The sequence below is a fragment of the Sphaeramia orbicularis genome, chromosome 22 (genome assembly GCF_902148855.1).
Source record: "Sphaeramia orbicularis chromosome 22, fSphaOr1.1, whole genome shotgun sequence".
Lineage (NCBI taxonomy): Eukaryota > Metazoa > Chordata > Actinopteri > Kurtiformes > Apogonidae > Sphaeramia > Sphaeramia orbicularis.
The window spans coordinates 5,714,829-5,741,208 of NC_043978.1; the positions used below are offsets into that span (position 1 = coordinate 5,714,829).

Here is a 26,380-nt window from a genome sequence, read left to right on the forward strand (position 1 = left end):
TGGAGAACTTTGCTTAATGAAAATGATATTTGCCCATCAGTATGATTAGATTAATTAAGAAAATTACAGATTTATTAGAGCATTTAAATCATTCCCCTTGGAGATATTGAGATATATGTTTAGATTTTGTTAAAAATAACTTCCTCCAGTTCTCTCCAAAACATGTTAGAGGTGTGCAGTCATAAATAAGTGCAAAATTGTTTCTGGTTCATTGTTACTGAAGGTCCAGTTTGCACCAGGCCGCACTGAGGACCCGAATGTAGCACTCTGTTCTCGCGGGACAACGGAAGTGTTGTGACGAGATCCACGCACCGCCGCTCTGTGGGTCTGCTCACACAGGCTGCGGTGTGATCCGTTTATCAGCTGTTTACATTCACTGGACGGGAAGGGCTTTTTATGGACACTTTCTAACAGACTGGATAAATGATGTGCGCAGACGCACACATCTTTTATTGTGCTTTCGTTAATTATTGCAAAGGAGAATTTCCTCACAAGCTGCACTTGAAACAAGTGTAAGAGGGAAACGTCTGAGGGACAGGAAAACAGAAGCAGGTCATTTTCAATAAAGGTAAGTGAATGACTTCTGCAAGGGTTAGGTTCACTGCCGTAAACTGTGGGATCAACAGTTCAGTGGAAATAATCCAGTTCTCACACAGACAAACCCCCCAGCTGCGCATGACCACATGTATGAGGATCACTGGAACATGTTTAGGTTTTGGACTGACTGGTTGCTGGTGGAATGTGAATGTGAATTGAGTTGTTTAATTTGTATTCTCTGCAGTGTTATGCTTGTAGCCCCCCACCACCACCACATGGCTGCATATGGGGTTAGGTTGGTGTCAAAATATTCATGTGCATAAGATTAATGTGTGCATATTAGTCTATATTGTGCAAAAAGTAAGTATTTGTAAACCCTTAAATGAGTTCAGATGTACATAAAATGTATTGTGTGTATTTTATCAGAATATGGATGAATAAGTTTTGACATCAAGAATTACTAACAGGAAACACAACTTTACGGCTGCACTTTCTCCATCACGAATACGAATTCACCAGCGTGACTCTACTGTCCAAAATCTGTCCCCACTTCACTGACATTATTTCTGGAGCAGAGGATCCATGGATTCACAGACTGACCATGAGTTCAGGTTCCTTCTCTGTGGTCAGAACTATGGACTAATGGTTGGATTGGACCTGGTTTTGTTCTCTGACTTCGTCGTCCATCTTGGACAGTGATCCTGTCTGATCTGGACCTGATCTGGAACCTGAACTCATGGTCAGTCTGTGAATCCATGGATCCTCTGCTTTATAAACAATGTCTGTGAAGTGGTGATGGATTTTTGACAGTAGAGTCACGTTGGTGAATTCATTTTCATGATTCGTGAAGTGCAATAATAAAGTTGCATTTCAGGTTTGGAATTCTTGATGTCAAATTTTTTCCTATTCTAATAAAATACACACAATACATTTTATGTATGATTGAACTCATTCAAGAGTTTACGAATATACATTTTTTGCACAACTAAATTTATTTTTGCACAACTACAGACTAATATGCACACATATCTGTCTTTTGCACACACGTATTTTGACAGCTTCCTTACCCCATAGCTGCACACTGTAACTTTTCATGCTTTCATTGTATTTTGTTTGTCGTGAAAATAATTAGCAATGTTATACTGTTAATTTTTGGAAAAACACGTATACCATTCATTATTAGGTCTTGATTTGCCTCGCTACAACATTAAATGGTAAATAATCCTTTGCCCACAGCAAACCACTTTTTCTGCTGCTTAAATGTGCTTTTTATTTTTCTGACAGTTTACTTAATCATTTGGCTGTGTTCACACTGTCAGCCATACTCTCAATCCACATTTAGTGCTCAGATCTGATCATATAGCTAATATTACTAGCGCAATGATCCGTGAGGATATCTTCATTCCTTTCCTTTCTTTCCTTTCTTGGTAAATTCCACTGACATGTTCAGTTGAATAACCTCTCAGCTGGCATGTCTGTTTCTGCACAGGAAATTTGACACCATGGCAACATGGCCCTGTTGTTTACCTGTTGCTAGGTAACCAACTTCAATGATTCTGGGACATTGAAAGGCTGTTGTATTCCAAAGTTACTAATATCTCTCATAATATTGGTCCGATCAACTTGCTGTTTTCGTTAGTCTGTTCCTAGACCAAATATACAGAAGAATGCAAACTGCAGCAGTCAGCTCTGTACGGATTTAGTGTGATGCCCGAGACACACAGAGCCCACTTCCCTTTTTATAATATAGATATCATGATAATAATCCCAATCGCAGTATATTGTGTCTCGAGAGTTGATTTTGTGTACATTGTAAAACCAATGTTTTCCTGTTTTACTTCACTCTGTCATTGAAAGAAAAAAAAACAATTTCACTCTTACAAGTTACAATATTTACAGTATGTTCTACAAATAGTTTAACAGAGAGGTTCAGTTTCATATTTAATGAATGATTCCTTTGAGTTCGACATTCAGACTTTATATATGGTGGTATTACTTTAACTATCTCAGTTCAATGGTTTTCCAGTTTATTATGAAGTCAAAGAGTTACTTTCAGATATGATGTCTTTTTTATTTTCAAAATTGTTCCAGTGGCTTTTCCAGCACCAAATTATCCTTAGAATTATCCTTTAAAAATCTCTTGTTGGTAGACATTTGGAATGTTCTCCCTTTAGATCTCAGAATTATTCGGATGTGTTTCCCATGTTTGGACTATACAGAATAGCAGCTGTAGTAGCAGTGTGCCTGCAGTGTGAACATAGACTTTGTGGGTGAAGTCAAGGGAAGGTTAACATCTGGTCAAAAAAACTTAATTACAATAATCTACACCAAACTTATATTTTTGGGTGGGTAATTTCAGAAAAATGTATTTTGAAATGAAAAAAAAAATTGTGAAAAAAAATAATATTGAGGACTTTTCGTAGTGTGAATGTTTGGAAAGTGACAAAGTTTTGTGCCATCATTCTGGGTTCATTTTATAAGCTCTCATAAATAAACAAAATTTATTCCAAATATATTGATATTTGACTATTATATTATTTATGTCATTTTCTAAGCACAGTGTTTAAAATGAATAAATGCATATATCTTTGCAAAATAGATTTGAATATAATGATAAAATATTGTAAAAAAAAAATTATACACACACATGTATGTGTATATATATATATATATATATATATATATATATATATATATGATATTGATAATTGAAATAAAAAATCTAAATTTGATATTTCCTTTTGTTGTCCATCTGTGATGCTGACATTTGTCAAAACTCTTCCTATTTAGGTATGATAACATATTTGTTTCCTCTAACCAGTTATTCAGTTGTAAAATAGAGGGTTTAAGGTATACATTGAATACATTTGAGGATGAAAATGTCAGAGGAACTTCACTTTGGAGAACTTTGGAATTCTTGCAAAAAATAGACGTACATTTTTTGTCCATCTGTAACGCAGTAGTTGTTAATATTTTCATTTAAAAATATTTGAAACTAAATTTTGCCCTTTGAGTATGTTTAAGATGACATTTAGACCTTTGCAATTATGTGGAATATTGTCTCAAACTTGTCTGGTTCAAAAGTTATGAATCAAAAAGTAGCGGGTGGTCCATCTGTGAAGCCCTAGACCTCGCCCTTGTGTATCTTATAATGTCCTGATAGTGGTTCTTTGTTGTGTAGCTTCACCTTTACACACTCTCTCTCTTGTGTAACAGTCCTTGGACCAATTGGAACTATTCTGATCTTTGAACTTTGAACTTTGAGATCAGTTGTAGTTTTTGTTGTAATTTAAGTGTCATTCATACTGTTTGTCTTGTTGACACTGTGTCTCCAGATTGAGCCACAGTTCAGTCCAGAATGAAGACTGTCAGGGTGGTAGTGGTGGGAGCGGGGGTGATTGGCTTCTCCACGGCCGTCTGCGTTGCCGAGGCCCTCCCTTTCTGCTCCGTCACTGTGCTTGCTGAGAAGTTCAGTCCGGACACCACAAGTGATGGAGCTGCAGGGATCCTGTTCGCTGCACAGTTTCCGGGTATGAAACACACACAAAAAAAAACCAACAACAAAAAAAGCTGCATCACCCTCTCAAAATGTCCCAGTGTTGAAGTGTATTAAATGTAAAAACTCCATAATGCATCAGTTATGTAATGGAAAAGAGACAAGTTTTACTGTTCAAGAGATTCAATTAGGACAAAGATACAGTTTTAATGCATGAGATTTTGTGGGGTTTCAGTTTTTCAGGCTTTTAAATCCAAAATGCATGAACTAAATCACCTTTTCTGTTTTGCATGTAGGAAAAATGACTTATTTTCTGCGTGTTTCTCTCAGATATTTCAGTGGAAAGACAAAGACGCTGGTTCAAGGACAGCTTTGATCACCTGAGGGCCATCGCTCAGTCCCAACAGTCACCAGAAGCTGGAGTCATGATGAGCTCTGGGTAACAATACAAACACAGCAGCCAGTAAAAGAAGCTGATGTTCTGCTAGCTAAGGTTTTTCCAGCCTTTTTTTCTTCCAGATATCAAATTTTTAAAGATGTTCCAGCAGATCCGAAGCCCTACTGGTCAGATCTGGTGATTGGTTTTCGGTTAATGACTGACCGTGAACTGGAACGGTTCCCAGGTTATAAATTTGGCCAAGCCTTCACCACGGTCAAATGTGAATGCTCCAGCTATCTGCCCTGGCTTGAGAAGAGGTAAGGAAAGGCATTGTTATTCAGGGTTCCCACACTCATGATAAGCCTGGAAGTCATGGAAATGTAAAAATCATATTTCTTGGGACTGTAAAATTGTCAAAGCTGTTGGAAAGGTCATGAGATTTAATTTTAGGGATGCAACTTCCTCACCTATCGCACTTTGCTAGTACTGTGTGTACCCAATAAAGTGGCCAGTGGGATTTTACGCTGCTGCTGTAGCCCATCTGCAACAAGATGGAATTACAAATTGGTCTAATAATTACTCTTCTTGTTGGTTGTAACCTTTGAATATTTGAGTTGCTTATACATGAAAATTACAGTTGATGAGCAGTTTCTGAAATACACCAGTCTGTCTGACACCTGCAACCATGCCACATTCAAAGTCAGTCCAATCACTTTTCACCCCAATTCTGAACTTCAACAGATCTTGACCAGGATGTGCGTGCATGTGCATTGAGCTGGAGCCATGTGATTGGATTTTTAGATATCTGCAGTTGCACAAAAAAGTATGTAAACTCTTTGGAATGACGTACATTTCTGCATAAATTGATCATTATATGTGATCTGATCTTCATCTAAGTCAATTCAGTTTTATTTGTAGAGCCCTGTATCACAACAAGGTTGCCTCACAGGACTTTACAGAATTATTTGGATATGAAACTAAACAACAGTCAAATAAACAGTAGATGAAGGAAATAGATTACCGTACTTTCCGGGCTATAGAGCGCACCTGACTATAAGCTGCAGGTGTCCACATTGTAACATGAGATATTTACACAGAAAGATGGCAAACAGAAAGATTATTTAATATTTATTTCCATACCTTAACTGCTTTTTTCCAAACAGTGCCTGTAACATGGCAGGATCATGGCTGGTTCAAAAACCCAGAAAAGTCATTGATCTGTATCTTCATCTTCCTTCTGCTCATTGAAACCACTGCAGTCGTCTTCTTCAGTGTCAGAGTTGAACAGCCTCAGAAAGGCTCCGTCACACACCTTCTACGTCTCTCCCGTTGTCTCTCTCATTGTCACTTCTGTGCTGCAGCTCTATTTCCTTCTTTACAGACACATCGATTGGTTTTACCTTAAAAGCTGCATCATATGCATTTTTTTCGTGTGTTTTCCGTGATGAGGGTTTGTGCAAAATGATTGTTAATAGTTAAGCTTAAAACTTCTCTTTACATCACCTCTTCCACCTGTCTGTCTCGCTTTTGTGCTTCCTGCTAGAGCGCCCCCTGCTGGAGGCCGTTAGCCCGTAAAAATCTATACTCGAGCTGCATCGTTGGATAATCCCACGGTTCAAACGTGAGAAAAAAGTAGCGGCTTGTAGTCCGGAAAGTACGGTAATGTCCTGGGCATCCCCGTCCTTAGACCCTCCTTCTCAGCAAAGAATAAAACTCCAAAAACCCAGTGGGAAAAGAGAAACCTCGGGGAGAACCATGGTGAAGGAGAGATCCACTCCCATGGATGGACAGGCTGTAGACCAGGGGTCACCAACCCTGGTCTTGGAGAACCACTATCCTGCATGTTTTAGATGTGTCCCTCTTCCAACACCTGATGGTCGTTATCAGCTTCTGCAGAGTTTGATGATAGGATTATCATTTGAATCAGGTGTGTTGGAAGAGGGATGCATCTAAAACATGCAGGATAGTGGATCTTGAGAACCAGGACTAGTGACCCCTGCTGTAGATGCACCAGGACTGATGGACTTCTATTTGCAGATGTAGTTCCAGTCTGTAAAGATGCAGTAGGGTGGGGGTACATGAGGGGGTCCATCTAGTCCAGGGGTGTCAAACTCATTTTAGTTCAGGGGCCACATTCAACCTAATTCGATCTCAAGCGGGCCAGACCACTAAAATAATAGCATAAAAACCTAGAAATAATGACAACTCCAAGTTTTTCTCTTCATTTTTTGTGCGATAAAAAACATTAAATTATGAAAATATTTACATTTACAAACTATCTTTTCACAAAAAAGATGTGAATAATCAGAAAAAAAATTTAATTTCTTAAGAAAAATAGGCTACATTTTAACAGTGTTATGCATCAACTTATCACTTGTACATGTGCATTACACAATGTTACACAAACATAATATTGTTGAAATTTTGAAGTTTGGAGTGTGTAACTAAAATAAGAATGTCTACAATATTATGTATCAATTTATTAACGCAACTTACAAATCGAATCTACAAATCCACAAAACATTTAGTAACAGACAGAATATTGTTAAAATTATACTTAATTTTCAGGTTGGTCACATTTTATTGTAAGTGTTATTAGACTGTTATTTTACTTTAGATCACATTGGGCTAAAACCAGTTCAACACCTTTGACTGTTAATATCTTCAGTGTAATTTTTGCACTCCATAAAATCATGCCACGGGCCAGATTGGACCCTTTGGCAGGCCGCTTTTGGCCCCCGGGCCGCATGTTTGACACCTGTGATCTAGTCAGATGAGACAGGTGAGGAGGTCCATCCAGACAGGTGAGGGTGGGGGAGGAGGTCCGGGGTCACAGGTGAGGACAGGACACAGATGAGTGATCTCAGATCCTGTCGTCATTGGGCCCCAGGTGGCTACAACTGAAACAGTAGCCCAGGGGTGTCCAAACTTTTTGTCCAGAGGGCCAGATCTGATAATGTGGACATTGCCAGGGGCCAGTGGTCCCTTCAGACATTTTTTAAACAGTAAAAATTACATATAAATGCGCTGTTCTACAACAATTTTATTTTCATTGTCACAATATTGTTTTTTTAAATGGCAATGTAACCAAATCTAAGCCACTCAGGTGTGAACAAATAGAAAAAAAAAAAAAAACAATTCTGCCTTCCTTTCACATCTGGAGTCAGATAACATAGAACAAACTGTACAGCGTATCTTAAACATCGAAGTTGATAAAAATCTTAACCCCACATTCATTTTAAACATGACTTATATGAGTAATCATTACTCATATATTACTCAGTAATGTAAAGTCTGTTAACGTTTAAGATTAAAACATATGATTCTTACTCTTTGAAAAAAACATTCAGAAAGTAATATTTTGTGTCACATCTATAAGTACATAACACCAGCAGTTATAGGCAACTAACCTGGCAACTTGGTAGCCTGCCCTGGTGGTGAATTCATTGAACTCCCAGGTTCACATGAAAAGTCACTGTTGTGAGTTTAAAGCAGCTTGAATTTGCTTCACTTTTTCGGAACGCTTACTCCCTGCTAGCTTGTCGTATGCGTTAGCATGTTTTGTCTGCTCGGTCTCTTTACATTGAATTCCTTAAACAAGGCAACAGTCTCTTGACAAATTAGGCAAACATAATTGCCTCAATTTTAAGTGAAAAAAAATTGTAATTCCCATCTCTCCTGGAAGCGGCGGCCTCACTGTCAACTTTCGTTTTTTATTTACAGGCGCCGTGGTTAGAAATTAGCGAAAAAGGGTTCACGGTAAGGTCACAGAGCCAGATAGAGTTAGAGTGGTGCTGCCACCATGAGGTGAAAGGAGAAACTGCATTTTGAACCTTTTATGATTCATGTACTCGGTTCAACAGTCCAAGCGGGCCATAAATAATACAATATAAAACTGAAGCTGTGGGCCGTATAAAATCTGACCGCGGGCCGTGATTGGCCCCCGGGCCGGACTTTGGACATGCCTGCAGTAGCCCCTCCCCCAGAGGGGTGTGGGTAAAGGGACACCGGGTGAATAGTGATGAACAGACTAAGTAAACTAGATATTATAAATTATAAGTACAGACAAAGATGCTAACATCTGTGTTGACAAATGTACGATATGCAAAACATTAAACAAGAATGGAGTTCATGGGAGGACACCACAGAGGAAGCCACTGCTGCCCAAAAAAAAAAAAACATTGCTGCACGTTCAAGGCTCAAGGTTCAAAGTTCGCTTTGTTGTCATTACATGTAGTGTGTACATGAAACTAAATCAGTACTCAGGTCCAGCAATGTACATGGAAAAATCCTATAAAATGAATCCTATATTAAAAATAATAGCAATAAAATCTGATAATAACAGTAAAACCTAATAATAAATAATGAATAAATATGCATAAATACAACAGTGCAAGATTAAAAATGAGCAGTATGTGAAACCAAGTTTGAAGTTTGCAAAAGAGTACCTGGATGTTCCAAGGCACTACTGGCAAAATAGTCTGGACAGATGAAACCAAAGTTGAGTTGTTTGGAAGGAACACACAACATTATATGTGGAGTAAAAAAATGCACCGCACACCTACATCAAAACCCCATCCCAGCTGTGAAGTGTGGGGGGGGCATCATGGTTTGGGGTGCTTTGCTTCCTCACGGCCTGGACAGATGCCTATCATTGACGGAAAAATGAATTCCCAAGTTTATCAAGACATTTTGCAGAAGAATCTGTTCTCCAGTTGAAGATCAACAGAGGATGGGTGATGCAACAGGACAACGACCCAAAGCACAGATGTAAATCAACAACAGAATGGCTTCAACACTGGAGTGGACTGGAGTGGCCCAGTCTGTCCTCACCTCAACCCGACTGAGATGCTGTGGCATGACTTTAAGAGAGCGAGTCACACCAGACGTCCCACCAGACACAATCCTGCTGAACTGAAACAGTTTTGTAAAGAGGAATGGTCCAAAATTCTTCCTGACCGTTGCACAGGTCTGATCTGCAACTACAGGAAACATTTGGTTGTGGTTATTGCTGCCAAAGGGGGAGGGGTCAACCGTTTATTAAATCCAAGGGTTCATGTACTTTATCCAGCCTGAACTGTGACCGTTTATATGTTGTGTTCAAGACAAACATGAAAACTGTTTGTCTGTTCTTGTGACTTAGATGAAGATCAGATCACATTTTATGCAGAAATGTAAGCCATCCCAAAGGGTTCACATATTTTCTTGCAACTGAATATAAGCAATCAGTTCAACATGTACCCGATAGAAAGACCAGATTCATGCAGAAACAGTTTTTTTTTATAAGTAGAAGTGAAATATCAACAATAAAATCAATTAAGAACATAACATAAACTACAAATAGTTTCCAAATACAGTATTATAAAAAAGGCAAAGGTTTCCACATGTATACTGAATATTACTGTCTGAAATACAGAATGTGTTTACAGCGATACGACATGTCACATTCAGACCACACACACTCTGAAAGGTGGGTTCAAAGCCAAACATTTTGATTATTAATTTTGCTGAAGTAAAATTGACCCCAGAACAACCTAACCCTAGGGTCTGCATCTGTCACTTTACGTCCCATTTAGAGACTGAATAGACATTTTAAAAAGGTTTCTGATAAGTTTAGGTTCTAGGCTGCCTTTTCATTGTTATTTGACTAAAAACTGACCTGAAATATTGATCGACTTGAATTGATTTTTAAAAAAAAATCATTTGATTTCAGTTTATCTGAATTGAAGCTTCATTTCACTGCTGTTAAACATCGGTTCCACTGTTGTGTTTCACACGTACGTTTATTGTGACGCACATGACACCAGGATCAACACAACAGAAGAGATGAGGACAAAAAGGCAGAAAACGTCTACGTGTTGACTCTTCTACATTGGAACCATCACTGAGTCCTTTCAGTTGGATGTTAGTTCCATGTTCAGCTGGTATAAGTTCATAAGTTGGATCCAAATGTGTTGAAGACTGACCCGACCTCGTGTTTGTTGATGTCATTGGGCTGCTTTGGTATTGTTTATGTCTATAAATATTTTTATATATACTCCTAATCAAATTTATAAGACCAGTTGAAAAAGTGCAAGAATTTACATTTTGCACTGTTGGATCTTAAGAAGGTTCTAAGTAGAGTTTCAAAATGCAAAAAGAAGAAATGGGAGTGAGACAAAAAAAAAATAGTGAGCAATTTATTGAAAACAATAATTAAACTGAAATAGTCTGTTCATCAGTTGATCAAATGTTTAAGACCACAGCCTTTAAAATCCAAAATCTGTGCAAAAATGTGGATTCAATGTCATTTTCTGTCAGGTATTCCCACTGTCAGGGGTCAGGGGTCATGACTGAGGGCCCTGGTCTGTGTGGGAAGGACTGGGTTTAAAAACAGGACAACGCTGCGGCCCACAATGTCCAATGTCTGTTAAAGGACTGAGAACAGAGGAATGACGTCACTGGTGGACCATCCTGCATGTTCCCCTGATCTAAATCCAACTGAGAACATTTGGGGATGGATGGCAAGGGAAGTGAACAAAAATGGACATCAGTTCCAGACAGTGGGTTCAAAATGACTGTCTTACTGCATCCAACCTCAGCAGCGATGGTGCGTTGCCAGAGGCCTTGTTTATGCAGCTCAACAATCTGACCATGAAAGTGAAAGAGAGAAAGCTTCTGAGCCTTTTCCATCAGGTCCTGACAGTGTGAAAACCTGACAGAAATGACAAAGAATCCACATTTTTGTGCAGATTTTTTCTTTTAAAGGCTGTGGTCTTAAACTTTTGATCAACTGATGAACAGACTATTTCAGTTTAATTGTTGTTTTCAATAAATTGCTTACTCAAATTTTTTTTTGTCTCACTCCCATTTCTTCTTTTTGCATTTTGAAACTCTACTTAGAACCTTTTTAAGATCCAACAGTGCAAAATGTAAATTCATGCAATTTTTCAACTGGTCTTAAGATTTTGATCAGGAGTGTATACATTTATACTGTTGTGATTGTTATTTCTATATAGATTTTTTAAAAATACATCCTTTTACTTTTATTTCTTTTTATTATTTATTTAACCAGGTTGGTTCCACTGAGATGGGGGATCTCTTTTTCAAGGGAGACCTAGTCAAGACAGCAGAGATACAGTCACATCATTACAGTTTTACAATAATAAAAGCATTTACAAACAGTAAAATACATATACAATCAGTCAAAACATTTACAGACCAACATTCCTGATTTAAAATCAAAGTCAAAGGAATCAGTGTTTGTAGATGGAGCTCAGACTGAAGCTGGTTCCAGGCATCAGGAGATTTCTGTCCTAATTCACTCCTTTTCTTTGGAACAAACGGTTTCAAAATGTTCACTGAGTGGAGTCTGGAAGTGCGCTGATTCCAGGTTAACAGGGAACATGAATAAGAGGCTTTGTACATTCAGTGACTGAGCCCACGTCCTTTTTTCCAGAACTAACTGAAACAACAACCACAAAAAGTCAAGTTGTCATTTTCAGACATGTCTGTTTCACATTTTACTGTTTTTTCACCTGGTCAAATAATTGTTTAATTGAATCAAACTGAAGAAAATGATCAATGTGTGTGTGTGTGTGTTATGTTTGTTCAGAAGCTGATCTTCTGTCAAACTGAAAGAAACATTCCGACTCAACCAGTTGATGACTCAAGCCGCAGAAGAAAGTCATGTGACGTCTTATCTCATAACTGTTTCCTACAGGTTCCGAAAAGCAGGAGGGAAAGTGCAGCAGAGGAAAGTCAGCAGCCTTCATGACTTAAGTGACAGCTATGATCTTATCATCAACTGCTCCGGTCTGGGCTCCAGAACTCTGACGGATGACCCCCAGGTTTACCCGGTCAGGGGTCAGGTGCTGAAGGTGGAGGCTCCGTGGCTGCAGCACTTCATCAGAGACGGAGACGGGAAGACGTACATCTACCCGGGGATCCACGGCGTAACCGTAGGCGGCACGAGGCAGGAGGACGACTGGCGCCTGGAGGTGGACGACGGGGACACGAGGAGCATCCTGGAGCGCTGCAGCAGACTGGAACCGTCACTCAGCAGGGCCAGAGTCCTCAGCAAGTGGGTGGGGCTAAGACCGGGCAGGAGGAACCCGAGACTGGAGAGGGAGCTGGTGCAGCCGCGAGGCCGTAAGGTCCCCGTGGTCCACAACTACGGTCACGGGGGCTGGGGGGTCACCTTGGCTTGGGGTTCAGCCCTGGATGCTCTGGGGCTGGTCAGACAGTGCCTCCATGAAATGCCCCCACAGGCTAAACTGTGAAGAACATCTGCCATTTACTCAGACAGTGTCAGTCACTGCTGTTGTTAAATGTGCACTCTCTTATACCATTAACACAAATCAGCTCTGTCTTAACAGGGTGGACACTGTTTTTGGACAAGATAGGAATGGTATGTTCACATCAGTCAATATCAACAATTACACAGTAATCGTCAAATCATTGTTTCATTCCAGTTTAAAGGCTGATTTTTGGTCCTGTGTTAAATATTAAAAAAAACACTAGACTGTTTTGTCTTGTATCATTTACATCAGGGCTCTCACACTCATTTTCCTTCAGGTTCCACATTCAGCCTGATTTGATCTCCAGTGGGTCGGATGAGTAAAATAATAACAGAATAACCTATAAATAATGACAACTGCAAATTTTTGTCTTTGTTTCAGGGTAAAGAAAAAAAACCATTAAATTATGAAAATACTTTATAAACTATCCAAACAAAAAGATGTGAATAACCTGAAAAAACTGAAATTTCTTAAGAAAAATAAGTGCAAATTTAACAAAATTATGCCTCAACTTATCATTTCTACATGTGCATTATGGATCAGATCTACAAAGACACTGAACACTGAGGAACAGGCAGAAAACTCTTAAAATTGTGCTTAATTTTCTTCAGACATTTCAGGTTGTTCATATTTGTTCAGGTTATTCACACTTTATTGTTACAGGATAGTTTGTAAATGTAAATATTTTCATAATTTAATGTTATTTTTTGCACTAAAACAAAGAAAAAAATTTGAAGGTAATTCAAGTTTTTGCTAAATTTAAGATTTTTTTTTTTTTACTTAATTGAAACTTTTTTTTTTTACTTAATTTTTTTTTTTTTGCTTAATTCAACATTTTTTCCTTAATTCAAGCATTTTTTTTTTTTTACTTAATTCAATTAAAGACTGTGGAATTTTTGATTTTGCAAAAACATCCCAGATGCCAGATTGTAACCTTTGGTGGGCGCATTTGGCCCCCAGGCCGCATGTTTGAGACCCCTGATTTACATCATTTTTATCTTTGACGTTAAATAGCTGTGTGACAAGACAAAAAGCAATATGAAAACTTCTTTGAAGAATGGGAGTTTTGGGCGACCGTTTTACTTTGAAAGGCAAATTGCCAAGTTCCTGTTGGAGTCAGTGTATGATTTGTAAGGCTCAATGAGACAAAAACTTCGGCTTTTGTTTCGTTTTATGCCTCTACGACATTCCTAGGTACTTTTGTGTACCCGGGTGGCACTAGAGAGCACATTTTGGCACCTAAGGGGTCAGTTTTATATTGTATCAAAGTCTTCACCAGCCACGACACGTGTGCCAAATTTGGTGAGTTTTTGAGCATGCTGAGGGGGTCAAATTCCAGTTTAAAGTGGCAGAAGTATTATAATAATTAAATATAATAAATATGTTGGTTTTTATTCAAATAGTTTTTAGTAATATCTAACAATAATAGTAGAATGTAACAAGATATAATGTGATGACAAGACATGAAAGTGAAAACAATACAAAAAAGATAAAGAACAAAAAACTGACATCACCCAACATAAAACAAAAATTGAAAACATTAAAAGATGTAAAAGAAAAACAAAATTATGTAACAAAAGACAAAAGATGTAACAAAATGAAAATACACTTGTAGACACGGTGCTTATTTTGATCATTTGTGATTATCTAGTTTAATGTTATGTAACCATTGTAATGGTGGTTTTCTAATCTTTACACGACAAAGACTAAATAGCAAAAACTATTACAATAAACTGTTAATGTCAAAATACACAAACAAAACAAAGCAAACAACAAATCATTGAAACATTAAATGTCAATGTTAGTAAAATTACCCTTTTAAGAAAAATAGGTATTGTAATAAATGTTGTTGTCCCAAAGTAAAACTACGAGGGCTGTTCAATAAGTTCATGGCCTCACCCAGAAATACTGGTTGTTATAATACAGGATGTTACATTCTTTTGTGATGGGATAGTGATGCTTGAACATCGATGGACCAAGTGCATTGCTGTAAATGGAGATTATGTTGAAAAATAAAATATAAATTATCAGTCTGTGGTTGTTCTGTTCTGGGTGAGGCCATGAACTTATTGAACGGCCCTCGTATCTGGGGGCAGCTGTGGCGTAGATGTTTGGAGGATGAACATGTGGCTTAAAGGCACCGGTTCAATTCCCCCAAACAGCAGAGAAAGTGTTTCATTTATCCTCCTATTTGTTCCCTCAGATCCTGACATGGCAGCCCACTGCTTCTAGTGCATTTCAGCAACTGATGGGTTAAATGCAATTACCCTAATTCAGATTCTGACTCCTAATGTCGTAACTGTGGTTTTCTAATCTTTACAGTGAGAACACGACAAAGAGTAAAAAGCAGAATAGTTCACAAACCTCAAACACTCAAAACTATTAGAATAAACTGTTAATGTCAAAATACACAAACAAAACAAAGTAAAACAATAAATCATTGAAACAGTAAATGTCACAAGTTCAATTCCCCAACCAGCAGGGAAAGTGTTTCCCTTAACCTCCTATTTGTTCCCTCAGCAGAAGGGACGGGACTAGATGAGCCTCTGCTTCTTTGTTCCTTCTCAAACTGTGTTCATGAGTTGATTCATATGCACATTTATGTTAAATTTATTGTATTTCGTTACTTTTTCTGCGATTAATGACCACTGATCAGTGCATATGTAATTGACTTTTTGCTTTTGTTTTTTAATTTTTTTTTTTTACCTCAAAGTTTGAGACAAATAAATAAACAATAAACAATGTGTTGTGAGTGTTGAGTTCAGCTGCTGCAGAGATGAAGGACTTCAAAGATACAAGTAGGATAGAATTTATTAAAGGGAGAGGACATCAATGATTAACACCTTTGTTATATTTTTACATGAACCAATGAGTGTACTTAAAGATCAGAATTAATTCACTTAAAAAAACTGTGAAATCCTGTACATGACTAAAAAATACAAGCATTCATTTCCTGATGCTACAACTACTTAATCAGTTTCCTGCTGAAGTTAATGAACATCACTCACACCTAAAAACAAATATGTATAGTATCTACATTTGCTTCTATTTCCCAGCGTTTCATGCATTACCACCACTGGTCAGACAGTGGCAATGTTCACCTGGAAACATTCATTTTGCCTTATTACTGGATCAGTCCTGCATACTGTTTTACAAATCCACAGATGATTTAAGGGGCTTTTAATATGTGTGGAGCTGGAGCTGGGGGTTGACTTTAGCTGGAAGGGTCAGGTTAAAGCCCCCACCTGGACAGAACACAGAGAACACACTTATAGGAACTAGTGAGTTTATGAAAAATACACACTACATTTGAAAATCATTTGTTATTTATGAGAAACGCTATTTAAAATGGTCTGAAAGGCTGTTTTGAAATGATCATCCAACACCAACTACAAAACCCATTTCCTGAAAAGTTGGATAATTTCCTACAAAAACATAATAAACTAAAATCTGTGGGCTCCAGTGGTTGTGGTGCTTTCCTTCCCTGGGGTCCGCTCTTCCCTGGTGGGTGGGGGTTCCTGCTGCCGCTGCGATGCGTGGGTGCTTTTGGCCCTCTCTCATTGGTCAGGATGCAGCTCTGTGTCGGTGGCTCCTCCTCCTCTTTGACATTCTGCTCCTCCCATGCTCAGTCAGTTTTTGTGTGCTGTTATTTGGACATATCAGCACTGGTAATAGGGTGTGTGTGTGTGTGTGTGTGTGTGTGCTGTGTGTGTACTGATTTTTAAATTTAAATGTAAAGCACATGGTTGAACATCTTCATTGTATGAAAAGTGCTATATACATAAAGACTGATGGATTTTTTCATTCATTCATTTTCTGAGCTGCTGGAGTCTATCCCAGGTACCAACAGGTGAGGGCGGGGTTCACCCTGGACGTGTCGCCAATTCACCGCAGCTAAAACACAAACAGCCATTCACTCCTGCAGGCATTTTAGGTTGACCACTTCACCAAAGGTTCCAATCTGGCCCGCGAGATGAATTTGCAAAGTGCAAGTTAGGGCATCAAACTCAAAATAATTTCATAATAACCTATAAATAATGACAACACTAGTTTTTCTCTTTGATTTAGTGCAAAAAACATTAAATTATGAAAATGTTTATGTTAACAAACTATCCTTTAATAATAAATGTGAACAACCTGAACAAATATGAACAACCTGAAATGTCTTAAGAAAATTAAGGGCAATTTTAACAATATTCTGCCTGTTACTAAATGTTTTGTACCTTTGTAGATCTCATCTGTAATGCGTATGTATAAATGATAAGTCGAGGCATAATATTGATAAAATTGTACTTATATTTCTTTACAAATTTCATTTTTTTCAGGTTATTCACATCCTTTTTGTTTGGATAGTTTGTAAATGTAAATATTGGCATAACTGAATGTTATTTTTTGCACTAAAACCATTTGGAGTTGTCATTATTTATTGGCTATCGTGCTATTATTTTACCTGTCCGGCCCACTGCAGATTAAATTGGGCTGAATGTGGCCCCCGGAAGAAAATGAGTTTGACACCCTTGACCTAAGGCATTCGGATAATGAAAGGAACTGGAGGAGAACCCACACAGACATGGGGAGAACATTCAAACTTCTTCCTTATATGTCAACTCATTTGAAGTTGGTGGTGGAAACTTCTTTGTACATTTATCAGTTCAATAATAGTCCAAATCAGTTTCATCTCAGTCAAGTTTTTCTTAATTTTAGAGAATGTTCCAATGTCTGTGGAGAAGAGGTTTGTAATGACTGTACTCATGAAGTCAACTGTTTATCAGACAGCACCATCACCGCCTGGTCCACCTGGTCCACCTGGGACTGGGGTCTTTACACATTCACAGAGTTTATGGATGATTTCATATTTGTCCTCAGCTTCAGTCGACGTGCTTCAGAAGTGGCTGAAACTGAGCGAACAGAGGAGATGTGTGTGAAGTTGTGACAGTGTGTCACAAACTCTGCCGGTGTGTGTGTGTGTGTATGTGGCTTGTTTACAAGGTGAGTGGAGGTCTCTGCCGTCATAGTGGGGGGACACTGGTGGGCTGTGCTTTGTGCCGTTTCGGTCTTTTTAGTGGTTTTCTCTGTGTCTGTGTCCTGCATACTACTGCAGACACTATCTAACTGTGCTTCGGGAAAATTTGTGGATGGAAAAGATACTTGAACTTGTTTCATGAGATTGTGTTTTTGCTCTCTGGTCTTGGTGCTGGTGCTCAGACTCCAGTCCATTGGGTTGGGGATTTTTCTGTTGTTGAGTGTCTGCATTTTGTGAAGTTCAGTGAGGGAGGAGCAGCGTCTCAGGCGTCTCACTGTGGAGGCTCTTCGCTCCGTGTAGCTGTGGCTCCTACAGGCTCCACGGGAACGTTGACCTTTCGCTGACCTCAGGAGACTTAAGCTGTTCTGAGGAGTTCTCAGTGGTGGTGATATAAAGGAGTGGTTTTCTGGTTTACTTTGGAGTAAAGTCATATTAGGACTGCAGGAGCTTGGGCAAAGGGCTGAGTGCTCTGGGAGGGGGAGGTGGTTTAACTCAAAAGCAGAAGATGAGCTGCTGACAGTTGAAGACGTCTTTTTGCCTCTTCCTGAAATTAAAAAAGTGGAGTTTGTCCAGATCATGTAGCAGTCAGATATAGGCATATGGGACTAAACAGAAAACCTCTTGTGAAAGCAGGGCTCAAGAAGAGTTGCGGTTGCCTGGAAAGTAAATTACATGCCAGGTCAGTTCATATAGAATCAGGTAAGTGAGGGTTTTTTTCAAACAAATCTGATGGATCCATATTGGAGCACTGTACTGGCTTCAGCTGAAAACATTAAAAACCATTTGTCAAGACTCCTACAGAGGTGGATGTTAACAGTTTTGTTTTAATATACAAATTTCACATTGCAGATCTTATCTTATCTATGTGTGTGGTGTATCTTACTTCCTTCTTTCTGCTGAGAAAATAATGACAGGAGGCAAAGATGCTTAAAGCTCAAGTGCAAGCGAGCATTTCTATTTTACGAGGTTAGCAAACGGAGACAAAATGGGTGGATTTTAAAAGGAATGATACCCTAACCCTAACCCTAACCCTAAAACTGGATTGCTGTAATAAACTTGTATAGATCAAGGCAACAATTGTAGATCATTTCATAAAACAAATTTAAAAAGACAAGTAGAGGCAAAACCTGAATCTAAACGTGCAATCGCAATGAGTGACGAAGAAAAGAAGAGAAGTAGGCAAACATGTAATAAAACGTCGGACAATTTATTCCTCAAGCTCAACAATGACAGAAAAACACTCCAGAAAATGCAGAGTCTTGAGGCTGAACCCTGAACCCTTCTGTGTAAGAGTTCAATGAGCTGAACCATTTGAAATGGTTAAATCTCCACTTTAGTGCATTAACAGTTGTACAATTGCCATATTTTAACAAGTATAGTATTATTTTTAGTAAGTCTTTTAATTGTACTGCATACAGTAGTTTTCAGGCACATGATAAAATACTGTGCAACATTATTTTATACTAAAAAAAATATACACACAAACAGCAAAGTCTAGAGAGAAATACTCTGCACAAGCGTCATTGATCTGACAGTTTTCTTAAACCACATGGCCTTTTGACATTCACAGGAGCCCTTATTTACATCGACTCTTCTTAACAACTTGCCAGACTAAAGCCTAACCGATAAAACTAGAATGATTCAGCCATGAAGAAAGGAAACATTTACAGTAAGTATGTACTGCAACTACTGAGAAATGTTTTTAGCTATTTAAAACCAAGTTTGTGTCAAATGCTCATCACACACCAGTCCACAGTCACTATTTTCTGCAAACGTAAAGTCACCACACCAGATCTATTTGTGAGTAGACCTAGAGGCGCATCTACATATATATATATAGTTCATGTTTGTGAAAATGTCACTGCTAAGTTTAACATGATGTAGATGACCTTGCCATAACACAGAACCTTGACTTGTACATCATTAGTCCTGTAAAGAAAAACAAGTTATACTGACTCTCAAAAGCAGTGAAGAGACAAAGCAACTGCAAACACGACTGATGCAGAAACGGAGTGAAGTGACATGAAGATAAAGATGCTTTGAAATAGACTGAAGCGGCAGCAGCAGCAGAGTCTTTTCCAAAAGAGTAGAATACGGTGGTTGGAATATGGGAGCACTGAGAAGGACTGCAGCAGAGGACAGTGTTCACAGGTGACTCAGGCTCTCATTACCGTTCTCCAGGTTATCGCTGCTTTCATAGCAGCCGGAGTCCCGTGGGGAGTCTCCCATGAGGCCACGGCGGTCCAAGAGCAGCTTCTCCTGAGAACCTCCAGACGGGCTGCTTCGCTCTGGGTCACTGCTGCCTGCAAGGCACAAAACCACCAACAGGGGGCACTCAGTCACATCTTATGGTCTCGAGGTTAAGTAACATGTATGAACTGCATCATGTAGAGACACAATTGATAATCAATGTATTAACTCTATTAAAAAAAAAAAAAAAAGAGGCATACAAAAGGGTGTCATGGGTTGTGGTCAAAGCTTTTACAATGCCCTCATGTTCTCTAAATGAATGTCTGCACTTTGATTAATTACAGAGCCTCTGTCTGCATAAAAGCAGTGATAGAACATACAGTGTTACGACACTCCCCGAAGCTTTACTTGGACAATATCAGACTCTAGGGAGTTGCTTTTTTTTTTTTTTTTTTTTTTTTTTTTTACCAAAGACAGACAGACAAACCATTGTGACCCTTAAAAGTGGAGGTCTGTCCTTTAGAGCACTGGTTTTCAACTCGAAACACTTTGGGACCCACATTTTCCTCTGCTCGTTAAGTTGACCTACTTTCACAAAATTCAAAACAAGCTCATTTATTTTTTTTGGAAATAAATTCATTAAGACCAGAAAATCTAAATATGAGGTATACATTTTCACCTCATTCAGAGCAGATTAAGTTAACATGACATAAGGTGCTGCTAATTCTTAAAAAAAAAAAAAAAAAAAGAACATCATCTAAGGACATCAAAATTGGCTGTTTTCACTTAACAAATGTCACCATGATGATTCAGTTTTGATGCTCATGTCCTTTGTATTCAGCAAACTCTGAGTCACAGTTCTTCAACATCATTCTATTAACAAGAACATAACTGTAACTATTGACATATTTATTTAATTCTTTATGAATGACCCATTTAAAATGTGTCTGCGACCTACTTTTGGGTCATGACTCACATAGAAACCTGGACATGCTCTGAAACTTCTTACCTGTGTTTTAGTTCATACACTTTGGTTTTGAATGCAGCATGAGGCAAAGACCAAGGGAGATTGATTGTTCAAAACAGTGAAAAATGTCTCATTGGGTCAGTGAAAAGGAAGGCCTTCCAGAGACCCAGTACGTCCAGCTAAAATTAATCCACAGCCTTATCTTAATTAAGTGTTACTTTTTAATGTGTTTATGTTTCCAGTTGTGCTTTTAGTCAGAGCCACTGTTACACCATGTTGATTACCTGACTCACCAGTGCAGCCAGTGGGCCTGCAGAAAAAGATCCTGGCCGTAAAAACACAAATTGTGTGCCTGTGGTACATTCTAATGCCATCATTCCATTATGCAGTGCTCTTTTTGAAGGTCGCAATACATACATATTTATTTCAAAGTCTCTTCTAGAACAACATATCCTACATTTTCCTCAAACGACAAAAGACGTTAGTATGTATTCTAGATGGATTTTCTGCAAATAAGAATGATTAACTGAGTCAGTGAATGTCTGTGTGGCATCCATGGAAAATGTGCAGTGCTTTCAGCTGAGTTTCCAGTGCTTTATAAGCATCAGTCAAGTTGCTGCACCAGTGTTTCATACAGTGGTCTGTATACGGAGAGAGTTCTCTGCTTTGTAATTAAAAGGATAAGATTCGCAGGTTTTGTCATTTTGCTGTTATTTGTCGAACACTGAAGGGGACTATGCAGAGGTGAGTTGTGTTAAAACATACACGTTAGTGAAACAATTTTATTCAAATAAAAATGAGTACGATGAAGTTGCTGACTGGACCTGAATGAACATGTGTCTGTGTTTGGAAAGCTCTGTCACATCTATGTCATACCCATATTCTTGCAGCAGTTCCACAGCAGTGAGCAGCACAGCTCTGTGTGTGGGTCTCTGATGTTCAGTTCATCCAGGTCCTCCTCCTCCAGCAACTTGAAAGTGTCCAGATCCTCATAACCGTTGAACAGGAAGGTGGGGAGGTGCTCCTGCGAGGATGTTAAGACGGATGGTCATACACATATCTTTAAAGAACCACAGCGATGCTTTTGAACGCGGCACAATATTTTGACTCCTCAAAAAGAGATTAATGCCAGTTATATACTAAGTGACCTTTCAAATGATGGTGATGTGCCAGACAAATGTCCGATGTCAGCAGAGGGAGATTTCGGTAGGCGGTTTTCAGTCAACCCATTGTATGAGGTCAAAGGTCATAAAACTCCTGCCTTAGGGTCCAACCTGTTTAATATTATCATACATTTACAGCCTGGGCTCACCCAAACAGAATGCAGTCAACCATTATAAATGTAATACCTGATGTTGGATTTTAGCAGAAGTAGAACAGGGTACAGCTTTGGGACAAGTCTGGTTTGGAGAGAATTGATGGGAGTAATGGAGACTGAAGATATTCAACAGACATTAGTTTACAGTGTTACTCTGCTCAGTTTGGTTCTTCATCCTCTGCAGTTCAACTATTAGATGAGTTTAATGTTCCATCACAGACTCACTGCCTCTGATGCAGACAAGCTCATCCATGCCTTCAGCTCAGGCTTGACTACTGTAACGCCCTTCGATAGGGATCCCCAGGAAACAGCTCCAAAAACTATAATCCATCCAAAACAGTGCTGACAGAGTCCTTATGAAAGTCTTTAAACAGGAACACTTCACTCCAGTTCTCCATAACCTCCACTGGCTCCCAGTCTCCTTCAGAATCCACTATAAGAAACCCTTTATTACCTACAAGTGCATTCATGGGAACGCCCCCCACTACCTCATGGACCTCCTCACCCTCACACATCCACCTGAAGCCTCTGGCCCCAAAGCATCACTCCCCTTCTCCCCACCAGAACCAAACTTCGGACCATGCAGCCTTCTCATCCGCCGCCCCCCCCCCATATCTGGAACTCTGTGGTGATTTCTCATAGACTGCAAGGGAAGCCCGGTTTCCCCTAAAATTACGAAAATTAAATGGTCAAATATGTTCGGTTGTGTTGACATTTTATTGACTACAAATGTGTTAGAACACGTTTATCTCAAGGACGAGTTCGTTCAGAATCAGCTTTATCTCAAATCAACAGACTCGATGTTGTTCATTCTCATACATTCCCGTTGCGCTGTTTTCTCATATGACCTATGGTCAGTGTTTGCCCATAGACGCCCGGCGTCCATGCACTTCAATGGGACTGAGTGGAACAGTTTTTTTTCACTGCCTCAAAACTGGACTGTAATTGGATAAATGCCATGATGTTGTCCCGCCCCTGGATGCCGGGCGCCCCCGGGGTGAATGGAGCTGTGGGCGGACCTCGGCTGGGCTGGACGCCAGGATTCCACATGCTGATTGGAGGATCGGTCAAAAGGCTGAATCCCGTTTGACTGACAGCTGTTATCAGATCTACTCCTTCACTTGACACAGTTCAGTTTAACTCTTTCAGGCCATGGGCCGATTAAATCGGCTTTACGAATACAACCTTTAAAGTGCCACGGGCCGATCAAATCGGCTTTGGAGAACATGCCATATTTGTGTACAAACAAACCATCCACCCCCATTTCTTTCTCACATTTCGATGACGTTCTTTCAAATCTTCTTGCAAATTACGATCAATAATGAATCGGCTGCGTCCGGTGCGTTTTGAATCCAAGTAGCAATTGGTCGGATGTTACCGAGCGGTTTTTGACCAAGGAAGAGCTCGCGTTTCGTTTTCTGCTTGGGAAATTTTATGAATGAATTTATGAATGAAATCATATGCAAATTAGATGGCCATTTTGTAGTAATATCGTAAACACAGCGATCTGTCAAAACAGTCCCCTCGGCTAGAAAATGAGTTCTGATGACGATTCAGACTTCGATTATAAAAACGACGCGGAATACTGAAGAACGGCCAAATTCTGTGGCACTTTTAAGGCTTATTAGCCCCTTAACTGTCTGGCACCGACAGAGTTAATACCGTTGCACATTCTGCTGTGAAATCAAGAGAGAAACCACTACGAAATTACTTGTTCATGTCTTGCACTGTAAATAAACACACTCATTGTACTTCCTTGTTTCAATTTAACATAATTTCAACGTTTTCTTGTTTACTTGGTACGATAAGGTCACTGACCATTTTCTTAAAAAGGAACGGAGGGCTGAATTTTATTTAAATAACTTGACATTTTTTTGGCGTAAGCCAACAATGAGCTTCCCCTGTCTGAAAGACGAGCAGCTGCCACTGCTGGCTGCTCCCTGACCACCTTAGAGCTCTACAATCACTGGAGATTTCAAAAAGAGACTCAAGACTCTCCAATTTCAACAGGTTTCTCATGGCCCACCATGATGTTTGGTTTTGTTTCACATTTAGTTTTTTTTTTTGTATTTTACTCTAAGACTTTCTCTTTTCACTGTAGCACTTTCAGATTTTTGAATAAAAAGTGCTTTAAAATGCCATTTATTATTATTTTTTTCCCCCAAGCCTTTCCAGGCACCCCTTAAACCAAATTAATAGACAAACAACATGGAGAGCATCAAAACTAACTGACTCTTTCCATGATTTCAAGTTTGTAGTTTATCCTCAGTGGACCTCAAGGTACAGGTTGTGGCAAGACAAACTTCAATGCTTCTCAGCATTTAGATTTCAGCTATGGTTAAACTTAACTCTGAAAGAGCCAAATAATGACAGGTTTCAGTAGTGGGGCTTTGGATATGTAACCTATGCTTTTTTTTTCAGATTTATTACTTTGAGGTTGATGCGATCCAGAAGCTCCTCCACAGAGGTGGGTTTGGGTTGACGGGCCTTTCTTCTCCTTCGTGTCTTTTTGGGCTTCACCTCCTCTTCATTCAGTACGTCCACATAAATGAACTTGAAGGTGCCGACTTTCCCGTTGAGCATTCCCATCCACGTACCCATCGGTGGCTTACTGATGATATCAATGACGTCTCCACTCTGCCAAAAGAGGAGTGTCAGTTTATTGACCATATATCCATGTATCAAGCAGTTACTCAGCTGTTATCACTGCTCTACCTTTAGTTTTAGAGAGTCTGTGTCATAAGGACTGGGAGTGAAGTCTGTATGAACTAGAGCTCGTCCGCAGAACGGTCCTCTGTAAGGCAGCTCATCTTCTTCACCATCCTCAGACTTAACACTCTCTCTGTTACTGTTGGAGGAGTCAGTGGTGCCCACTGTCTGACCACCTACAAAAACCACAAAAGAATGAATCACTTAACAACATCAAGAACCCACAGGTCTGCTAATATTTAAGTATATTTAGTATATTTAAGTATTTCTTTTCATTTGAGTGTAGTAAAACATCTCACACTGTTTTCTACCAAGATAAATACAGTGACAGCAGGAAGTTTAGACTAGCTCAAAGACAGTTTCATTTGTCTGATAAACTCCACACATCTGGTGCTTCAAGGTCAAGTTAAAACAAACAATCAAATTTGTTATCCAGAGCACCCAGATCAAGGACAAAGGCTCTGTAAAAACATACAGACTTACTCATGGAACTTTGTCCACTGAGAGAACTCCTGAGACTTTCCACAGAGCCTCCTGGCTTCAGCTTGGATTTCTCCAGAGAGTCAGAGTCTGTTTGAGGAGACTGAGGGCAGCTCAATGTGCGGTCTGGGCTTGACTGGAAGGACACACACAACAATGTTTACAGTGTGGTGTGCATATCCATAATGTTTTACACTCTACAATACGTCTACCTCAGTGCAATACTAACAACCCATGCACTGTTTTTTCTTAATCTTTCCTTTATATATCCTATATTGCCTGTATTTATCCTATATTGCCTGTATATATCTAATATTGCCTGTATATATCCTATATTTCCTGTATATATCTTATATTGCCTGTATATATCCTATATTACCTGTGTATATCCTACATTACCTGTATATATCCTATATTACCTGTATATACTGTATCTTATATTGCCTGTATATATCTTATATTGCCTGTATTTACCCTGTATTGCCAGTATATATCCTATATTACCTGTATATACTGTATCTTATATTGCCTGTATATATCTTATATTGCCAGTATTTATCCTGTATTGCCTGTATATATCCTATATTGCCTGTATATATCTTATATTGCCTGTACATATCCTATATTACCTGTATATACTGTATCTTATATTGCCTGTATATCTTATATTGCCTGTATTTATCCTGTATTGCCTGTATATATCCTATATTGCCTGTATATATCTTATATTGCCTGTATATATATTACCTGTATATACTGTATCTTATATTGCCTGTATATCTTACATTGCCTGTATATATCCTGTATTGCCTGTATATATCCTGTATTGCCTGTATATATCTATATTGCCTGTATATATCCTATATTGCCTTCCTCCTCAGTTCAATTCAATTCAATTCAATTCAATTCAATACACTTACAAAGGCTTTATAAAGCATTTCAAATAAAATAGTATTAATCCTTTCTCAGTCTATATGTTAAACTATTATGAGTTTGTACCAT

The 26,380-nt window shown here is 38.9% G+C and overlaps 1 protein-coding gene and 1 pseudogene across 1 annotated transcript; one reads left to right on the top strand and one right to left on the bottom strand.

The window, feature by feature from the left end:
• The window catches only part of LOC115413889 (SAM and SH3 domain-containing protein 1-like), a 171,012-nt pseudogene that overhangs the window by 61,153 nt on the left and 83,479 nt on the right, over positions 1 to 26,380 (bottom strand).
• On the top strand, positions 380 to 12,883 carry LOC115413390 (D-aspartate oxidase-like). The gene is made up of 5 exons (XM_030126192.1): positions 380 to 568; positions 3,873 to 4,067; positions 4,364 to 4,472; positions 4,553 to 4,729; positions 12,115 to 12,883. The coding sequence occupies exons 2-5, from the start codon at positions 3,896 to 3,898 to the stop codon at positions 12,671 to 12,673; spliced, it is 1,017 nt and encodes a 338-aa protein (XP_029982052.1). The 5' UTR covers positions 380 to 568; positions 3,873 to 3,895; the 3' UTR covers positions 12,674 to 12,883.